Source organism: Geotrypetes seraphini, chromosome 10 (assembly GCF_902459505.1).
Source record: "Geotrypetes seraphini chromosome 10, aGeoSer1.1, whole genome shotgun sequence".
NCBI lineage: Eukaryota > Metazoa > Chordata > Amphibia > Gymnophiona > Dermophiidae > Geotrypetes > Geotrypetes seraphini.
In genome coordinates this window covers 31,318,825-31,338,577 of record NC_047093.1, presented here as the reverse complement: position 1 = coordinate 31,338,577, position 19,753 = coordinate 31,318,825, and the positions used below count along the sequence as shown (strand labels likewise).

At 43.2% G+C, this 19,753-nt stretch overlaps 1 protein-coding gene across 4 annotated transcripts in view; it reads left to right on the top strand.

Annotated features, from left to right (window-relative positions):
• The first annotated feature begins 1,988 nt into the window (after nt 1–1,988).
• Nucleotides 1,989–19,753, top strand: part of EXOC7 (exocyst complex component 7) — an 80,664-nt gene continuing 62,899 nt past the window's right edge. For all 4 annotated transcript variants that reach the window (XM_033961113.1, XM_033961112.1, XM_033961111.1 and 1 more), the window contains exons 1-3: nt 1,989–2,119; nt 9,442–9,507; nt 15,435–15,619. In XM_033961113.1, coding sequence (XP_033817004.1) covers nt 2,060–2,119; nt 9,442–9,507; nt 15,435–15,619 — 311 coding nt within the window. In that variant the 5' untranslated portion in view covers nt 1,989–2,059. The remainder of the gene's footprint in view (nt 2,120–9,441; nt 9,508–15,434; nt 15,620–19,753) is intronic.

Here is a 19,753-nt window from a genome sequence, read left to right as displayed (position 1 = left end):
GAACCTACTGCCAGTTTAGGTAAGAAAAGAACCTCGGAAAATTTAAATCAAAACTAAGGGGTCCTTTTATCAAGCCGTGCTAGCGGGGTTAGCGCGTTGGATATTTCATCACATGCTAACCCCCGCCGCCAGCTAAAAAACTAATGCCTACTCAATGCAGGTGTTAGTGGCTAACGTGGCAGGTGGTTTAATGCGCGGTATTACACGCGTTAAACCCCTACCGCAGCTTGATAAAAGGACCCCTAAAAAGTTTCTTGTATAGAGACGTCTTTAATTAATTTGCCTTTAGCTAAGTTACTATTTCCATTTGAAGTAGGCAAGTACCGATCTAATAACTCCTATTTTCTTATCCTTTTTTATTCTCTTTCCTAAATCAAATTGTAGTTCTTCCCCGATTTCCCTATGAAATGAACGTCTGTCTATCCCTATATTGTATGTCTCCCCCTAAAAAAAAAAAATATATATATATATATTTTTTTTTTTTTACTGTTCATCGCTTTGTAATCTTTGAAAAAAGCAATTTTATCAAATACGAAATAAACTTGAAATTTAAATATAGAGAAGGTAAAATCCTTCATAAGCTGGTACAGTAACAAAGAGAAAGTGAGGTCCAAAGAGAGGAGAGCATCCAAGATGTCAAAGTCACATCAATTTATTATAAAGGTCAGTTAAAACAAACACAAAATCAGGTCAGTATCAAGTGTCACAAGATTCAACACAGATGTGTTTTGGCATAAAAGCCTGTATCAGGAGAGCATAACAACCATGGATACAGTGGTAGTACAACACTTAAACCAAAAACCAAGCCGTTAATCAATGATACAAAAGGAAACTGTCCAACTTCTGCTAGCCTAAATCTTCTGGAAAGGCCAATGGGAAGAACCAGGTCTTTAAGCCTTTTTGAAATTTTGGAAAGGAACTTTCCACACATGGTCCCAATGGAGAGAATGTCAGAGCTGGAACCAAGAAAAAGAATGTGGCCTGGTGCATAGAATCCAAACCAAACAAAGTCAGAGGGGGAATTGCTAAAAGGCCAAGAGGGACAATAGGGAATAAGCAGGGAATGTAGTCCCAAATAAGATGCCCTTTGGGTGAGGGTAAGGATTTTATAGGGATGGAGTTCAGAAGCCAATGATAACCACGGAACAAAGAATTATATATATGTATATATGAACATATATATGAATTATATATATGTATATATGAACAAAGAATTATATATATGTATATGGAGCATTTTTCAGAAGACTTTGAATTCACTGTAAAAAGATAATGTGCTCTTGCAGTCTTAGAGACAGGAGATGCAAGATTACGTCAGAGCCCTGTTAGAAATCAAGATATTTCTAACAGACCTTACCCCATGATACCCTGCTTTTAGGGGTAACCACCTAAAACGATTGCGATGTACTACTGTTATGTAGTAGATTTGTGCTACGTTATGTTATGTTAAGTTTTTGTACGGTGTGTTATACATAATGCTTTGTATACTGCTTTGGGTAGTACTGGTGACTGTCAGGAACAATCATTTTATATAACTAATTTTTAAATAAATAAAGGCTAGGTGACTCAATTAATGCAATCGCATACTTTAAAGTAGTAATATAAAATATAACTTATACAAAACTTTTCATGCATACATCTCGCCAGCAAAATAAATCAACAGCTTCTTCTTAGAACACCAGCAATCCTCACAAGTTCCAGATCGCCTCTTCAATAAGAAAAGCATTTTACCCATACGGCTAACTTCCGCCCTTCTGCCAGTCCCCAATATGGCCGCCGGGACTAACTCTGAGGCTCTTTCAAACCCTGCCCTCGATTTTATCGAATAGAAAACAAATACATCCTAACCCTTGAACTGAACGCCTTTAGCTCCCGAATTTGTGTCTGTCTGATTATGACTGCTGTCAAGCAGTCTGCCTCCACCAACATGGCGGAGGGGGCCAGGCCGTTGCAGGAGGAAGTGGCGGGGCTGGGACCGGAAGCGGAAGCGGCGATGTTGACAGCGGCGCCCTGAAGCTGCGGGAAGAGAGAAACGTTTGGCAGAGGTGGAGGGCTCAGGATGATCCCCACGGAGGATGCCTCGGCCAGGAAGAGGACCATCGAGGAGAAGCTGAAGCAGGCGAGCAGGGGAAGGGACGGGGGGCTTGGAAAAGAGCTGGGGAAGCGTTGGCAGTTTCAAGATGAATAAAAATGTGTCTTCTAAGCGGTTTGTACATTGTAAAATAGGGTAACATACAGGTCCTACTGGAACGATAGGATTAATGTAAAGAATTACATTATAAAATAGGAAAGAGAGCCATATAGGGGAAATACAAAAGGAAGGGCCGGCAGGACAGGAAAACGGTCTCGTGGAGTTTTGCAGGGGTCTCAAAGTCCCTAGGGCCGCAATCCAGTCGGATTTTCTTGATTTCCCCAATGAATGTGCATGAGATCTAAGTGCATGCACTGCTTTCATAAGAACATAAGAACATAAGAAATGCCTCTGCTGGGTCAGACCCGAGGTCCATCGTGCCCAGCAGTCCGCTCACGCGGCGGCCCAACAGGTCCAGGACCTGTGCAGTAATCTTCTATCTATACCCCTCTATCCCCATTTCCAGTAGGAATTTGTCCAATCCTTTCTTGAACCCCAGTACCGTACTCTGCCTTATAACGTCCTCTGGAAGCGCATTCCAGGTGTCCACCACACGTTGGGTAAAGAAGAACTTCCTAGCATTTGTTTTGAATCTGTCCCCTTTCAACTTTTCCGAATGCCCTCTTGTTCTCTTATTTTTCGAAAGTTCGAAGAATCTGTCCCTCTCTACTCTCTCTATGCCCTTCATGATCTTGTAAGTCTCTATCATATCCCCTCTAAGTCTCCTCTTCTCCAGGGAAAAGAGACCCAGCTTCTCCAATCTCTCAGAATATGACAGGTTTTCCATACCTATTATCAGACGTGTTGCTCTCCTTTGAACCCTCTCGACTAATGCCATATCCTTCTTAAGATACGGCGACCAATATTGGACGCAGTACTCCAAATGCGGGCGCACCATCGCCCGATACAACGGCAGGATAACTTCTTTCGTTCTGGCTGTAATACCCTTTTTGATTATACCAAGCATTCTATTCGCTCTCTTAGCGGCCGCTGCACACTGTGCTGACGGCTTCATTGTCATATCCACCATTACCCCCAAGTCCCTTTCCTGGGTACTCTTATTCAATAACATCCCTCCCATTGTATAGTTGTACCTCGAGTTTCTGTTCCCCACATGTAATACTTTACATTTTTCAATGTTGAACTTCATCTGCCATTTCGCCGCCCATTCTTCTAATTTGTTCAAGTCCCTTTGCAACTTTTCGCAGTCCTCTGTAGTCCGAGCTCCATTAAATAGTTTGGTGTCGTCCGCAAATTTTATTATCTCGCACTTCGTTCCTGTTTCTAGATCATTTATGAAGATATTAAATAGCAGCGGCCCGAGCACCGAGCCCTGCGGGACACCACTCGTGACCCTCCTCCAGTCGGAGTAGTGACCCTTCACTCCTACCCTTTGTTTTCTACCCTCCAGCCAGTTTCTGATCCATCTATGTACGTCTCCTTCCACCCCATGGTTCTTCAGTTTCCGGAATGCATATTCATTGGGGAAATCCTGAAAACCCGACTGGATTGCGGCCCTCAAGGAGGGACTTTGAGATCCCTGAGTTAGAGCATTGATCTGCTTGTTTTGGACCATGTAATGATAGATAAAGGCCCCCCTTCCCCCCACTCATCTAGTTTGATCTCTGTCATTCTAGCGGTTACCTCAACAAATCCTTTCTGTCTTGTCACTTACTTCTTTGTAGCTGTGGCCCTTCTGCACTTAACTCCTATTTTCTTCAGTGCTCGCTCGTGCTCTTTCTTTTATCAAATTTGTTTTTAGCTCAGGCCTTTTTCAGTTCTAGCTTGAGATGAGTTACATTTGAGCAGAGTGTGTAGGTATTTTCCTGTCCCCAGAAGACTTGCCCGAGATCATATGGAGCCACAATGGGATTCGAATACTGACTTCCCTGGTTCTCAGCCATCTACTCTTTTTGTTGTTGTTGTTGTTTATGGCTTTCCTCAGAAAGATATTCAGTTATCCACTAACCTTTTCTATTAGTACATGTCTTGTTTATTTTTTTTTTTGTAAATAATTTATTTTTAATGTGCTAGTTCAGGGGTTCTCAAGAAGAGGATATAAGCACTGTAAAAATGCTAGAGCAAGCTTGGTCCCTTTTTAAGGACACAGTCACCAAGGCGCAAAATCTATATATACCACGTATCAACAAGGGATCCAAGAGGAAAAGGAACAAAGAACCGGCGTGGCTCACTGTAGAGGTGAAGGAAGCGTTCAGAGTAGAGAGTTGCGCGGGGACAGAAAGCCCTCCCTCCGACGTCAGCGCTGACATCAGGAAGATTTCCGTTCGGCTGTGTGCTGCGACAGGGCAGGTAAGGAGAAGGAGACTACCCTCGCGGCTCGAGTGCACTGCGATCCAACCCCGCAGGAACCCCGCGACCCTCGGAGGCACCCCACGGGATCCCCGCGACCCTAGGGGGCGTCCCCATGGGATCCCCATGACCCAAAGGGGAAACCCGCGGGATCCCCGCGGGTCCCGCGGGATTCCCGTCATCCCCGTTCCCATGCAGCTCTCTAGTTCAGAGACAAGAAAACTTTATTTAATGAATGGAAAAGGTCAAAAACGGATGAAAACTGGAACAAACACAAACAACATCAACACAGGTGCCATAAGGCGGTAAAAGGGGCTAAAAGAGACTACGAGGAAAAAATAGCCAAGGAGGCGAAGAACTTCAAGCCGTTCTTTCGAAATATTAAGGGGCAACGACCTGCAAAGGAAGTGGTGGGACCGTTGGATGACCATGGAATAAAGGGAGCGCTAAAGGAGGACAAAGCAATCGCTGACAAACTGAACACATTTTTTGCATCTGTATTTACCGAAGAAGATGTACACAGCATACCGGAACCCATCAGGCTATATGCTGGAAACGAAGATGGAAAGCTGTCAGGATTGACGGTCAGTCTAGAGGAGGTATGTAGGCAGATTGATAGGCTTAAGAGCGATAAATCCCCGGGACCAGATGGCATCCGTCCGAGGGTCATCAAGGAACTGAAAGGGACCATAGCTGAACTGCTTCAACTAATAGCCAATCTGTCGATCAAATCGGGAAAGATTCCGGAAGACTGGAAGGTGGCCAATGTTACACTGATCTTCAAGAAAGGTTCGAGGGGAGATCCGGGGAACTACAGACCGGTGAGTCTGACCTCGGTACTGGGAAAGATGGTAGAGTCACTGATAAAGGACAGCATCATTGATCACCTTGCCGGACACGGACTGATGAGGACCAGTCAGCACGGTTTTAGCAAAGGCAGATCGTGTTTGACGAACTTGCTGCACTTCTTTGAGGGAGTAAACAGACAGATAGACAAGGGCGATCCGGTCGACATTGTATATCTGGATTTTCAGAAGGCGTTCGACAAGGTTCGGCATGAACGACTACTTCGGAAAATTGCAAGCCATGGAATTGAGGGTGAAATACTCACGTGGATTAAAAACTGGCTGGAGCTTAGGAAACAGAGTGGGGGTAAATGGACAATACTCGGACTGGAAGAGCGTCACCAGTGGGGTGCTGCAGGGCTCGGTGCTTGGACCCGTGCTCTTTAACATCTTTATAAATGATCTGGACATAGGTACGACGAGCGAGGTGATTAAATTTGCGGATGATACGAAGTTATTCAGAGTAGTGAAGACGCAGGGGGATTGCGAAGCTCTGCAATGTGACATAATCAAGCTCGAGGAATGGGCATCGATATGGCAGATGAGGTTCAACGTGGATAAGTGTAAAGTGATGCATGTCGGTAACAAAAATCTCATGCACGAATACAGGATGTCCGGGGCGGTACTTGGAGAGACCTCCCAGGAAAGGGACTTGGGAGTTCTCATCGACAAGTCGATGAGGCCGTCCACATAATGTGCGGTGGCGGCAAAAAGGGCAAACAGAATGCTAGGAATAATAAAGAAGGGGAATCACAAACAGATCAGAGAAGGTTATCATGCCGCTGTACCGGGCCATGGTACGTCCTCACATGGAGTACTGGATCCAGCACTGGTCGCCGTACATGAAGAAGGACACGGTACTACTCGAAAGGGTCCAGAGAAGAGCAACTAAGATGGTTAAGGGGCTGGAAGAGCTGCTGTACAGCGAAAAATTAGAGAAACGGGGCCTCTTCTCCCTCGAACAGAGGAGATTGAGAGGGGACATGATCGAAATATTCAAGGTACTGAAGGGGATAGACTTAGTAGATAAGGACAGGTTGTTCACCCTCTCCAAGGTAGGGAGAACAAGAGGGCACTCTCTAAAGTTGAAAGGGGATAGATTCCGTACAAACGTAAGGAAGTTCTTCTTCATCCAGAGAGTGGTAGAAAGCTGGAACGCTCTTCCAGAGGCTGTTATAGGGGAAAACACCCTCCAAGGATTCAAGACAAAGATAGACAAGTTTCTGCTGAACAAGAACATGCGCTGGTAGGGCTAGTCTCAGTTAGGGTGCTGGTCTTAGACCAGAGGGCTGCCGCATGAGTGGACTGCTGGGCATGATGGAACACTGGTCTGACTCAGCAGTGACAATTCTTATGTTCTTATGTTCAGTCTGGTTTTCAAGATAATGATATGCATGAGATAGATTTGCATACAGTGGAGGCAATGCATACAAATTTATCTTATGCATATTCATTGTGGATATATTGAAAACCAGACTGGCTTGGAGTGTCCTGAGGACTGGGTTGAGAACTCCTGAGCTAATTTATGTGCTTGGAAGAACATACATAGAAGCAAATTTTGCTCTTTGAACCTATCTCTTTGAAGTGCCATTTGGTGACCTCTCTAATTGTAGAGCAAAGGTTCTCAATGCTTTGGAACTCTTTGAGCATCATTAAGCAGTGTGTACTAAGACATAAAGAACAAGCTATAGTTTCTCAAATGTCCATTTTTATCAGGAACTGCATCAAGGAAGTGTGAGACCAAAGAATTAAAAAAAATCACACAAGGTATCACTCCCTTAACTCCCCTTACAATGGTATAGAACCTGAATGCTACTTGAGTGTTTTTGAATGTGTCCATTCCTCCTTATAAGTTTGAATTGGCTGGACTCGGCTTTATTAAATTTTGCATAGGGTAGGCTCTTGGGGGGAGGGGTTGCATAAGGCTTTTCAAGGTTGGTCAATGATTTAGGGAAAGGGGGTTGTAGAGTTTACATTTTCCTCATAAGAAATTAATGGGAGGGGATTAGAACATATTCTGTATATAGCATTGTGTTTTGTTTTTATTTTCTGTTTGACATGGTAAAATACAAAAGGAATTGACCCCGAAATATCCACAAAGAAGAAAATCCAGAGAAAACCAAAAAAACTCTGTGGAGTGATGATGCTCCTAAATGGACTTTATTTGAAAGTGTCAAAGTTCCAAGGGTACACTGAAATCATCCACATAAAATAATTTCATCCACATAAAAATAAATCATCCACATAAGAGTCTTAAAGGACCTAGTCTGCTAGGGATACGGGACCCAACACGGTCCGCGTTTCGACAAAAAGTCTTCTTCAGGGGTCCCTTGTCTTACTTCCGGCTCACCACACAATTGTTTCCCACGTACTCACCTTTATAGGACCCCCAGGGACCCCTGAAGAAGACTTTTTGTCGAAACGCGGACCGTGTTGGGTCCTGTATCCCTAGCGGACTAGGTCCTTTAAGGCTCTTATGTGGATGATTTATTTTTATGTGGATGAAATTATTTTATGTGGATGATTCCACGTTCTTACTTACTAATCTTCTCCCACTCATACATGCCTTCTCCCCCGTGAATAACACATAAGTCAATCCCTCGAACCATAACTACCAAAAAATATCCAGATTCCTAAATAAACTTCTACCACATGTATCCAATAAACTTCTTCCTTCAATGTTAGGTAATCTTCTTCTGTTACCCGAAAATACTGTTAATCTTCACTGTACCCTGTAAGTACTCGAATCTTTTCTATGTAATTCCATGGGATCAACTGTATCTTGGAATGTACATGAATCACTGTTATATAATTCTCTGGGTAATGTCCAGATATCTTCTTATTTGTAATCCGCTTAGAACCGCAAGGCACAAGCGGAATAGAAATCAGTAATGTAATGATTTCAGTGTACCTTTGGAACTTTGACACTTTCTAATAAAGTCCATTTAGGAACATCGTCACTCTATAGAGTTTTTTTGGTTTTCTCTGACATGGTAAAATGACAAATGGGTAAATGATTGAGATCTTGAGATTCCCATTTACCATACTGTATTTAGGTTTTGCAGTTAGTGGGTTTAATTTTGCAGTTAACATGCATCATAGTTGCAAAACCTCCATGGCAGCTGTCACTGGGGGCATTTTCTGCATTTGGGGGACGATATCTATGCTGCTAATGCAGGGAAAGGGTTGCTACCATGCATCATTCTGTGTTTGCAGCTGTACTGCACTTCAGAAGATGTAGTTTAGCATTAGCAGTTAACACATGTAAATGACACTCGTTACGTGACAGCAAGGCGCAGGACCATGTCTACTAACATAACATAACATATTAGTTTTCAATTTTTTTTTTAGAGCTTTCTGTTGATCAACCTTAAATGTGACTTAGGGCTCCTTTTAGTAAGCGGTACTCGAAAGTGGCCTTAGCTTGCTCTTACTCAAGTCTTTCCTGTGCACTAAGGCCATTTTTAGTAAAGCCAGAAAATGGCTAATTTTCCGTTGTTCAGAATAACAGCTGTGAGCTAGCTTTTGAAATCAGTTAGTGCGTGGTTATGCTGATAACTGATTAGTGCAGAAATGCCCATGCTCCACCCCCCAGACACGCCCACTTTGTGAAAAAATTCAAATTTTGCACATTCAGGTTGCAAAATTGCCACAGGATACCTCAGCGTATTCCATGATAAGCCCTTTAAAGCTGCGGTAAGCACGCACGAGTGCTTACTGCAACTTAGTAAAAGGACCTCTTCATAAGGGACTAAAAGAGTTTTTCCTCCTTTTACAAAACTGCGCAAGAGGTATTTAGCGCCTGCTAGCATGCTGCTCTGACGGTCCTAGAGTTCCTATGAGCATTCAGCATGCTAGCAGGTGCTAAAAACCTCTTGTGCGGTTTTGTAAAAGGGGGGGGGGGGGTATTTGTTTGGATAGTTGGATAATTATCTTATAGTCCCATAGCTGTGTTTGCGTACTTGGAAGATTTTCACACACCCAAGCAACAACATTTCCAGGGACTGAAACCTTGATTTGCTTTTCTTTGGGAAAAATTGGATTTATTTTCTTTTTACCTTTTCTAAAGTCTCTGCTCTTGTGTGATATTATGGCAGTGGTCAGGAATTCCATGGCATTGCTGGGCTTGACTAATATTCTCTCTTTCAATTATAGGATGAAGAGACGTTGTCTTTTATCAAAGATAGCCTAGAAAAAAGTGATCAGTTAACGAAAAACATGGTAAGCCACATGCTTTGTGTCCTGTGCTTAGGAAGAACTTTAGCCGTGGTTCCATAGAGCTGAGATGCTTATGAGATCATACTGAATGTCTATGTCTTGTGGATGGAGTGTGTGAGTATATGCCCCCTCCCCCATATCTCTGGATTTTGCTGCACCAGATTTTGTATGAAGTTAAGTGCTTGGGTGAGAGACACCAGACCTTTTGGAAAGTTGGGGAATGATGTGCAGGACCACAGGAAGAGATCAAAGTTAGCAGAAAATGCAAAGGTGATCTTGAATGTTACCCGTTCTGCTGGTTCTGTTTTGCCTAGCTTGTATGAGCTTCTCAAAGAGGCTGCTTCAGACCACAACTCACAAAATCTTGCTAGGATGTTTTCGAATAAGCACAGACCACTTTGTGGATTGGACCTTCTTGATATGTTTTTAGATGGCATCTTTTCTTGCCCAGTATTTTAACTCTGTTTGTGTGTAGGGAGGATTGGGGATGGGGGTGGCACTGCAATTAAATAACTGGTTATATTTTTAATCTGCTTATTTATCACATATATCCATCCCCCCTTTTACAAAACCACAATAGCGGTTTTTAGCACAGGCTGGTGCACTGAATGCTCTGTGCTGGCTTCCGACACTCAGAGTTCCTATGAGCGTCGGGAGCAGCTCAGAGCATTCAGTGTGCCGGCTTGTGCTAAAAACACTATTGCGGTTTTGTAAATGGGGGGGAGGAGGGGTTAAAGCTCTATTTTTGCATAAAATCTTGATGGAGAAATTGAGACGTCCAGGTCAGAGTATATTCTGCTTCTTCTGTATTTTACAAAAGACTCTTGACTCGCGTGTGTGTATATACAGTATAATCTCGTTATAACGGACTTGCTTATAATGGAACCTATAGCGGGCAAGGTCTGCTGGTCCCGGCCGTGCGCCATTATAAACATACAGAAAATCATCGCATATAGCGGACTCGCATATAACAGACTTTCGGATATAACAGCCAACCAATTTGGTTCCCAGAGCCGCTTTTATCTGTAGTTTTCTTCTGCTATAACGGACATGTGGGCTCCGCCTATAAGGCGCGTGGCGTGCCGGTGTGATATAGTATCAAAATGCAGCCCAGAAGAAAATGACAGAGTATTTTTCTTTCCAGTACAGTATGACATAATGCTTTAGAGCAGTGGATCCCAACCCTGTCCTGGAGGACCACCAGTCCAATCGGGTTTTCAGGCTAGCCCTAATGAATATGCATGAGAGAGATTTGCATATAATGGAAGTGACAGACATGCAAATCTGCTCCATGCATATTCATTATAGCTAGCCTGAAAACCCGATTGGCCTGGTGGTCCTCCAGGACAGGGTTGGGAACAGCTGCTTTAGAACATCTTTTAGTGTTCTGGTTTTGCAATCATTTCATGCCATACCAATGTTTTGCTGAGTTTTGTTCTTGATGTTGCTGATATGCTTGTGCAGTGACTGTTGTTCATTGATTGTACGTTGTTTCAAGTTGACTAAATAAAGTTTAAAAAAAAATGCAAATCTGGATATAACGGACCGTTTTTCCAGGTTTCTTGAAGTCCGTTATAACGAGATTATATTGTAATGTAGATGTGTAAATGACTAGATGTTTCTAAAATAAGCACCTTAATATCCTGCTTTATGCACTTTTAGATAGCTCGATGTTTTACAAAAAGGGGAGTATTGGGTTACATGACACTATAAGCAGGGCAGGATTAATTCATCGAGGGCCCCTAGGCACACAAGTACACTGGGCCCCCTGCCCTGCCCCACTCCACCATGCGCCCAGGCGGAAACAGGAAGCTGCGTCAGAGGGAAGCTTTGGGCAAGCAGCACCACTTGCACAATTACAGTTCCCATTGCCTTTCTTACCCGCGTTGCTTGCTTGTCTTACTTTCTGTCGATGGGGGAGGGCTGCATTGCCGATCGGGGGACCTGCATTGCCGATCGATGCTGGAGGGGCCTATCGCCATTTGGAAAAAACAATGTTGATGCCCTCCTTCATCAGGCCCCCCTGACCATTTCGGGCCCTAAACATGTGCCTACTTGGCCTATTGGTTAATCCTGCCCTGACTATAAGTAAACAGATTGACTGATATACATATTGGAAAAAAAATAGTTGCTGTACTTGATCTGAAAATAAAAAGGTAAAGGATGCAAAAAGACAATGTAAAATTTGACATTTGATAGTGCAGTCTTCTTTCAGTCTCATCCCACATCCTCACAAAGGCCAAGCTAAAAAGCCAAGTCTTCATTTTGAGGGACACATCTCATTCCTAACTTCTGAGGCAATGATTTCCAGCATAGCTTTCTGCATAATATCGATGTAGCCTCTGAGTAATTAATGTAGAACTTTCCAAGCAATCAGACATGGATATTTTACATTCATAGGAATGTAGGCCGGCGACATATGAGCTTTTTCAGTTTCAAATGGCCCAGTAAATTTGAGATTGCACAACTTCAGCAAATAAGTGTTCTATGAAGGTAATTGGATCAGAACCTTCTATCCCAGCTATTCTTATCCCAGTCCTTGGGGCACACTCATGAATATTCATGAGTTGGATTTGCATGCAGTTGAGGTAGTTCATACAAATCTCTCTCATGCATATTCATTGTGGATATCCTGAAAACCCAATGGGACTAGGTTTGGCCCAAGGACTGAGTTGAGAATACCTCTTCTATCCCCTCTGGCAAACTTAGAACCCTACTGTTAAGTCAGGTTATGTTATTGAAGTCCTCTAATGAAGAAGACAGCAGTGGACTCTGTGTCTCAGCAGGTGTATAGACCTTGACAGTATTTCTTTGTATTCTCTATTGATTTTATTGATGTAATTTTCTTTTCTTCTTTTATATACTGTACTGTTATATTATTATGTTGTATTTGTAAACCGTTGTGATGGGTTATTCAGACAGCGATATATGAAGTGAAATAAACTAAACTAATTCTGGGACCAGAAGCTTTTTGCTCTGGTGCTATAATATTTGTTCTCTAAAGCTAGTGAAGCCTTTGCTCCATTAGTATTGTTTTTCAATGCAAGGAGTTAAGCTGTTTCTTCAACTCCCTTAGCTCTGTTTTAACTTCCATCATGCCTTTCTAGATCACCTTAATGTGAAGAACTCCTGCCATCAGGGCCTAAGTAGTAAATTTAAAACAAAGCAGAGAAAATATTTCTTCACTCAGCATGTAATTAAACTGTATAATTAACTGCTAGAGAATGTGTTAAAAGCAGTTAGCTTAGCAGGGTTTAAAAAAGGTTTGGATAATTTCCCAAAAAGAAAAGCCTATAAGCCGTTATTAAGACGAACTTATAAAATCCACTGCTTATTTCTAGGATAACAGCATAAAATCTGTTTTACTCTTTGGATCTTGCCAGGTACTTGTGACCTAGATTGGCCACTGTTGGAAACAGGTTACTGGGCTTTATGGGCCTTAGGTCTGTCCCAGTTCTTATGCAGGATCACCTGAGTGCCAGATGCTGGAGCCATTTGGGAGGGATGGGGGTCTCACATTTTGGATATTTAACCAGTTTGTGATCTCTCTGCTAAGAAATCAGTTTTAGGTGGTTTAGCCATCTTCCATCTGAAGAATTTACCAATTTTAATTCAACCAGAATAGCAAAAATAATTTAAAGATAGTGGACCCGATATTCATCACTATTTAGCCAGCCGGGACGGTTCCTGGCCAGCTAAGTAACACATAGCCAATATTCAGTGGGAGATCGCCTTCTGCCTCCCATTTGAATATCCTGTTCAGTGGATAGCCTGGTGACCAGCTATGTTGTACCACATAGCCAGCCACCACCAACATTCAGTGGCTCACTGTCTAAGTTCAGCAGCCAGATAGACCTAGGATTTAGCTGGCCAGCTGATGAATATTGGCTTAGCTGGCTATATCTCAGCCAGCCAAATTTAAACTGGAAATTCAATGGTGGTTGCCTGATACGATGCTGGCATTGAATTTCCAGGTTTGCCATGGGCTGCGGGAGACAGCTAACTATCTCCCACGGTCTGAAAAGCGGACAGAATGTTTCTGGGATCTAAATGTTTATTTGGCCCAGACTCTCTAGTGTTCCTCTCCCTCCCCCCACCCATGAGGCAGTGAATTCTAAAGCGTAGGTGTGAGATACGTACATAAGCTCTAATCTGATTCTAGAGAGAGTAGGTGTGGTAGGAACATAAGAACAGCCTTATTGATTCAGGCCAATGGTCCACCTAGCCCAGTATCCATCTTCACGGAGGCTGATCCAAGTCACAAGCACCTGGCAAAAACCCATATAATAGCAGCATTCCATGCTAATGTCCCTTGTCTGTCTCAACAGGGGACTATGGACTTTTCCTCCAGGAACTTGTCCAAACCTTTTTTAAAACCAGCTACATTAACTGCTCTTACCACATCCTCTGGCAACACGTTCCAGAGCTTAACTATTCTCTGAGTGAAAAAATATTTCCTGCTATTGGTTTTAAAAGTATAACTCTTTAACTTCAAATGTTGTACCCATTCTACACCACTCAGGATTTTGTAGATTTAAATCATTTCTCCCCTTAGTCATCTCTTTTCAAAGCTGAAGAGCCCTAACCTCATATGAGAGGAGTTCCATCTCCTTTATCAACTTGAACTTTTTCTAGTGCCACTATATGTTTTTTTGAGATAAGGAGACCAGAACTGAACGCAGTACTCATGGTGATGTCGCACCATTGAGCGATACAGAGGCATTATAACATTCTTAGTCTTGTTAACCATCCCTTTTCTAATAATTTCTAGCATCCTGTTTGCCTTCTCGGTTGCCGCCGCCACACGTTGGGTGGAAGGCTTCAGCGTATTGTCTACAATGACACCCAGAAGCTTTTCTTTTAGGGCTGACCCCCAAAGTGGTCCCTAGCATCTGATAATTATGATTTGGATTGTTCTTCCCAATGTACATCACTTTGCATTTGTCCTCCTTGTCTTGACACAATCTTGAGTGCTCTCAAGGGAATTTTTATTGCGCTGAATTTGTTTGAATTTTTTTGTGTGATTTTGTACGTGATTATTATTCCCTGCCTAGATTTGTCTAGAGGCGGGTTATAAATAATTTAAAATAAATAAATAAATTAAAGGGAGCCAGAAGCACTGCCAGATAATGTGAAACTGCTGTATAGTGAGCGCAAACAGAGAACATTGAGACATGCTGCAGTGGGAAACCAGTCCTCCTTAATCAGAAGTGGGACAGCGTTGGCAAACCTTTTAGAGCTGTGTAACACTTTGGAAATCTGGGTTCAGAGAATATACATGGGTTTTACAAACCTGTCTATAGGGTGCGGCTTACTTAAATGCGGCGGCCTATCTAAACCTTTAAAATCATCCTACCCACCCCTGGTACCTTTTAAAAATCCCCCCTTAAATACGTCCCTCGCTGGACGGCTGCCTCCTCGAATCTCCAGTGGTGCAGGGCAGTTGTGATCTTTTTGGCATCCAGCCTGGCTCTGCACCGCTTGCTGAAAGGCTGCCGTCGATTCTCGTGAGTCCCACAAGAACTGACGGCAGCCATTCAGCAAGTGTTGCGGGGCCAGGCTGAATGCCGAAAAGATCGCAACTGTCCTGCACTGCTGGAGATTCGAGGAGGCAGCCGGCAGCCAAGGCTAATACCATAGGGCGGCTTATCTACCAATTTTAAAACATAGATCGCCATTTGCTGCAGCCTAAACATGGTTGCGGCCTATACAAGGGGGTGGCCTATATGTGGGGAAATACGGTGTTACAATTAAAATAGGTCTTGGCTATTTTAACTGCTGTCTAATTCTAGCTCACAGCATATTTGAGATCATGGTATACTGTGTGTTGGCTGGTGGTTGCACAGGAGTTCTGGAGCTCCTGGCCAATTGCTTTTGTCTAGGTTTTTCTTCTGTCGTCCACTAATAAGTCCACTGATTCCTACTTTCAGGTTTCCATCCTCTCCTCCTTTGAGAGCCGGCTCATGAAACTTGAAAACTCTATTATCCCTGTGCACAAACAGACAGAGAACTTACAGCGGCTGCAGGAGAATGTGGACAAGACTCTGTCCTGCCTGGACCATGTCATCAGCTACTACCACGTGGCCAAAGACACCGAGAAGGTCATCAAGGAAGGGTATGCAACTTCCGGTCCCCAGAAATACCAGTCTGTTCAGGGTTTCAGGCTATTCCTCGTGAACATGCATAGAGATTTCTAGCAGAAAATCTACACTCGTGTTGGATTTTATCATTACATTACATTAGTGACTTCTATTCCGCCTGTACCTTGCAGTTCTAGGCGGATTACATCAGAAGATAACTGGACATTTTCAGGAAAAATTACAGTTTAGGGAGCTGGTAATATAAATTGAGTCTTTGGGAGAACTTAAGGGATGGGTAGAAGTTTGAGGATTACATCAGAAGAAAAACTGGACATTTACGGGGAAATTACAATTTAGGGGGCTGGTTACATAGTTGAGTCTATGAATGGGAGTTACAAGAGGAGTAAAAATTTGAGGGGGAATTTTACAGGGGAGGGAAGGTGGAGGGGGGAAAGACAGGGGGGGTTAAAATATCTGAATTAATTTTTTGAATAGCAGGGTTTTGATTTCTTTTCAAAATGATTTGAAGTCGCATGTTGCTGTCAGTAAGTTAAAGATGGAGGGGTCTAGTTTCGCTGCCTGCGTTGCTAGTAGGTTGTCACACATCTATTACCATCCTATTTGGATACAGAGAGAGATTTCCTTGCATACTGTTTCACTTGTAGGTAAATCTGTCTTGTAGATATCTTGTTAACCCTTTCAGGACCAAGGGACATATTTGTCCCATAACTTTAAAATCCTATAAATTTTGATTGGGATAGTCTACAGTTCTAAATTTGATATGTACGGATTCCATATGATACTGCCTTTATGTAAACAAACTGGTTCCGACATTCATTCATTAGCGTCGTTGCCAGATTGACGAGAAGATTCACTTGCCACACTGTCCATAAGCCAGAAGTGTGATTTTTTTTAAATAAAAATAATGATATTTCACAAAAAAAATCAATTTTTTGGCATCTGCAAGCCCTTTTTACCATAAAAATGTCATCAAAACCACAAAAATTGGCCTACGATCCTTATGGTCCTGAAAGGGTTAACAAAGCAAAACCCAAGAACTCGAATCCTATAAATCAGCAATACAAAATCAGTATAGAAAACATCATACAGCTTAGAGAAAGGCCAGCCACTCTAGAACTCTGAAAGTTCAGCATTGCTGAAAACGAAGGCTAATCCTAAATATGTGCAAATGAATGCCATGACTTTCACATGTGCAGGAGTTAAGTTGTGGAATAGCCTTGTTGGTCAAATTCGAAAAAGTAGAGGAAAATGTGAAAAACACAACTATTTGTAGATGCATTTGTTTGAGCAATTGACTTTATGTAACGATTGAGGGCTCCTTTTACTAAGGTGCGCTAGTGTTTTTAGCGCACGCAGGAAATTACCGCACGCTATGCGGCTAGAACTAACGCCAGCTCAATGCTGGCGTTAAGGTCTAACACCGGGACAATGTAGCGCGCGCTATTCTGCGCGTTAAAGCCCTAACACAGCTTTGTAAAAAGAGCCCTGAATCTTTCTGTTTATGTTCTGATTTTTTATAATATTTTATGTATGTAACTTTTTGTAAACCGTTTTGGAAAAACTGGTATAGAAATTTTAAAAATAAATAGATGTCTCAAGTTTAAAAAAAAAAGTGGAGAAAAAGAGACCTCGGAGCACTTCGTCCCAACAAATCAGTCCAACAGTCCTGTTTAGGGATTTCAACATAATCACAGGTCTCAGAAAAAACTCCACTGAAAAATATATATCTTTATCAGAGTAGCAATAAGCCTATCTTCATAGCTGTAACCTGAGGTTTCTTGAATTTCTCCAATCCTTTTCTCAACAAAGTTTCACTTGCAACTGATGAAAAAAAAATCCCAAACCCGACAGCGGCCCTATTTCGAAAGAGCTTTATCAAGGGCTAGGCACAACTAGGCACGACTTGTTTTTTCTGGACTTTTTTGCTTGAGTTGTAATTTTGTGACCGGCTGAATGACTGTGCCTGGCTCTTGAAAAAAGTGCCTGCGAAACAGGGCCGCAGTCCGGCTTGGGATTTTTTCACCAGTTGCAAGTGAAAAACTTTGTTGAGAAATGCCACTTCGAAACCAGCCTGGACTGGAGAAGTTCAAGAAACCCCAGGTTACAGCTATGACGATAGGCTTATTGCCACTCTGATAAAGATATATGTTTTTCAGTGGAGTTTTTTCTGAGACCTGTGATTATGTTGAAATGCCACTTCGAAACCAGCCTGGACTGGAGAAGTTCAAGCAACCCCAGGTTACAGCTATGAAGATAAATTTATTGCTACTCTGATAAAGATATGAGGTTTTCAGTGGAGTTTTTTCTGAGACCTGTGATTATGTTGGAATCCCTAAACAGGACTGTTGGACAGAGTTGTTGGGACGAAGTGATCTGAGGTTTCTCCACTTTTTTTGAAAACGTGAGACATCTAGAGTAGAGAATGACACGGTGGCGGTTACCCGCGGCTAGCCACGTTTAGCCGCGGGTAACCCGCAAAAACGGTGACCAAAAAAAAATGGTCACCGCAAGTTCGGGGACAAGGCCATTCACTGCCCCGTGAAGCGGTGAATGGTAGCACGGGGCGGTGAACAATCTAAAACGGGCGGTGACCGAGCGTTCCAACTGGCAGCCCACTCTCACCCGCCGTCCGTCCATGTATCTCCCTCCCTCCTTTTCCCTTACCTTTTCTTCTTAAAATGGCGATTTCTATAAGGCTACGAGCTGTATTCAGCCGGAGCCTTGAAGTCGTGTTGCGTTGCCTGCTGGTAAAAGTCTCCTCTGACGCAACTTCCTGTTTACGGTTGCATCGGAGGAGATTTCTAGCAGGTAACCCGACGCGACTTCAAGGCTCCAGCTGTAATACAGCTCGTAGCCTTATAGAAATCGCCATTTTAAGAAGAAAAGGTAAGGGAAAAGGAGGGAAATGCATGGCTGGCCGGCGGGAGGGAGCTGCTGGACCGTGTGAAGGGTGCTGGGGCTGGGGGGATGGAGAGGAGAAGACGCTGAAGACGGGGCCGGGGTGGTGAAAGAGACAGCGGGGCGGTGACGGGGCGGTGAAGGGGACGGCAGAGACGGGGTCGGGGCGGTGGAAGGGACAGCGGGGACGGGGCGGTGCAGAGGATGGTGGTCCAGGGACGGGGCGGTGACGGGGACAGAATTTTTCCCCATGTCATTCTCTAATTTAGAATGGCTGGCCTTTCTCTATAGCTGTATGGTGTTTTCTATACTGCTTTTGTATTGTAGATATCTTGCCAGCCCGCTTGGATGGGTGTGTCCCAAGGGCTGGCTTGGGAACCACCGAGATGGAGAACCATAGAACAACATTTGGAAATTGTGATAACAAAGTGGATTTTGTAAAATACCAAAATATTTGCAAATGAACATACAAATATGATTTAGACCAATGAGTGATAACCAGAGAACTTAAATGTATGTCTTCTTGTCCCTGTTTCCTCTACTACAATGTCATTATTTAGTGCAGGTTCCACTGCATTAAAAAATCTCTGTAAATTTCTCTCGAAGGTTGGGGCTTGGCTAGTTGGATTTACACTTCCTCCTCCGTATTGGCGGTGGTTAGGGGCAGAACCGGCCTGCGAATATTTTTTAAAAACCGCGAATAATATTCGGGCCGGTTCTGCCCCTAACCCCCGCTTCGCCCAGCTATTTTAATCCCTGAAAACCCCCCTTTAAGCCTTACCTGGTGGTCTAGCGGGTTTTCAGGCAGGGAGCAATCTTCCCGCACTCCTGCCCCATGCAGATCGTTCACAGGAAATGGCTCGAGAGACTACGGGGGCTCAAGGCAGCCATTTCCTGTGAGCGATCTGCACGGGGCAGGAGCGTGGAAAGATCGCTCCTGCCCCGAAAACCCACTAGACTACCAGGTAAAAGGCTTAAGGGGGGGCTTACAGGGCTTAAAATAGCCAAAAAAAAAGGAATTTTAGATTTAAAATCGTGAATAAGTGAATCCGTAGATACAGAAACTGCGAATATGGAGTGGGAAGTGTACTCTCATCTGCTTTCTGGTTTTGGTTTTTTTTTAATGGCTCATGGCGCTAGATCTGTCCTTTGTGCTTCATACTTGCACTTTGGCTTTAAAAAAAATTATTATTTTATTTTAGTCACACAAGAAAAGTTACAAAACTACATAAAAGCAAACTACTGATTAC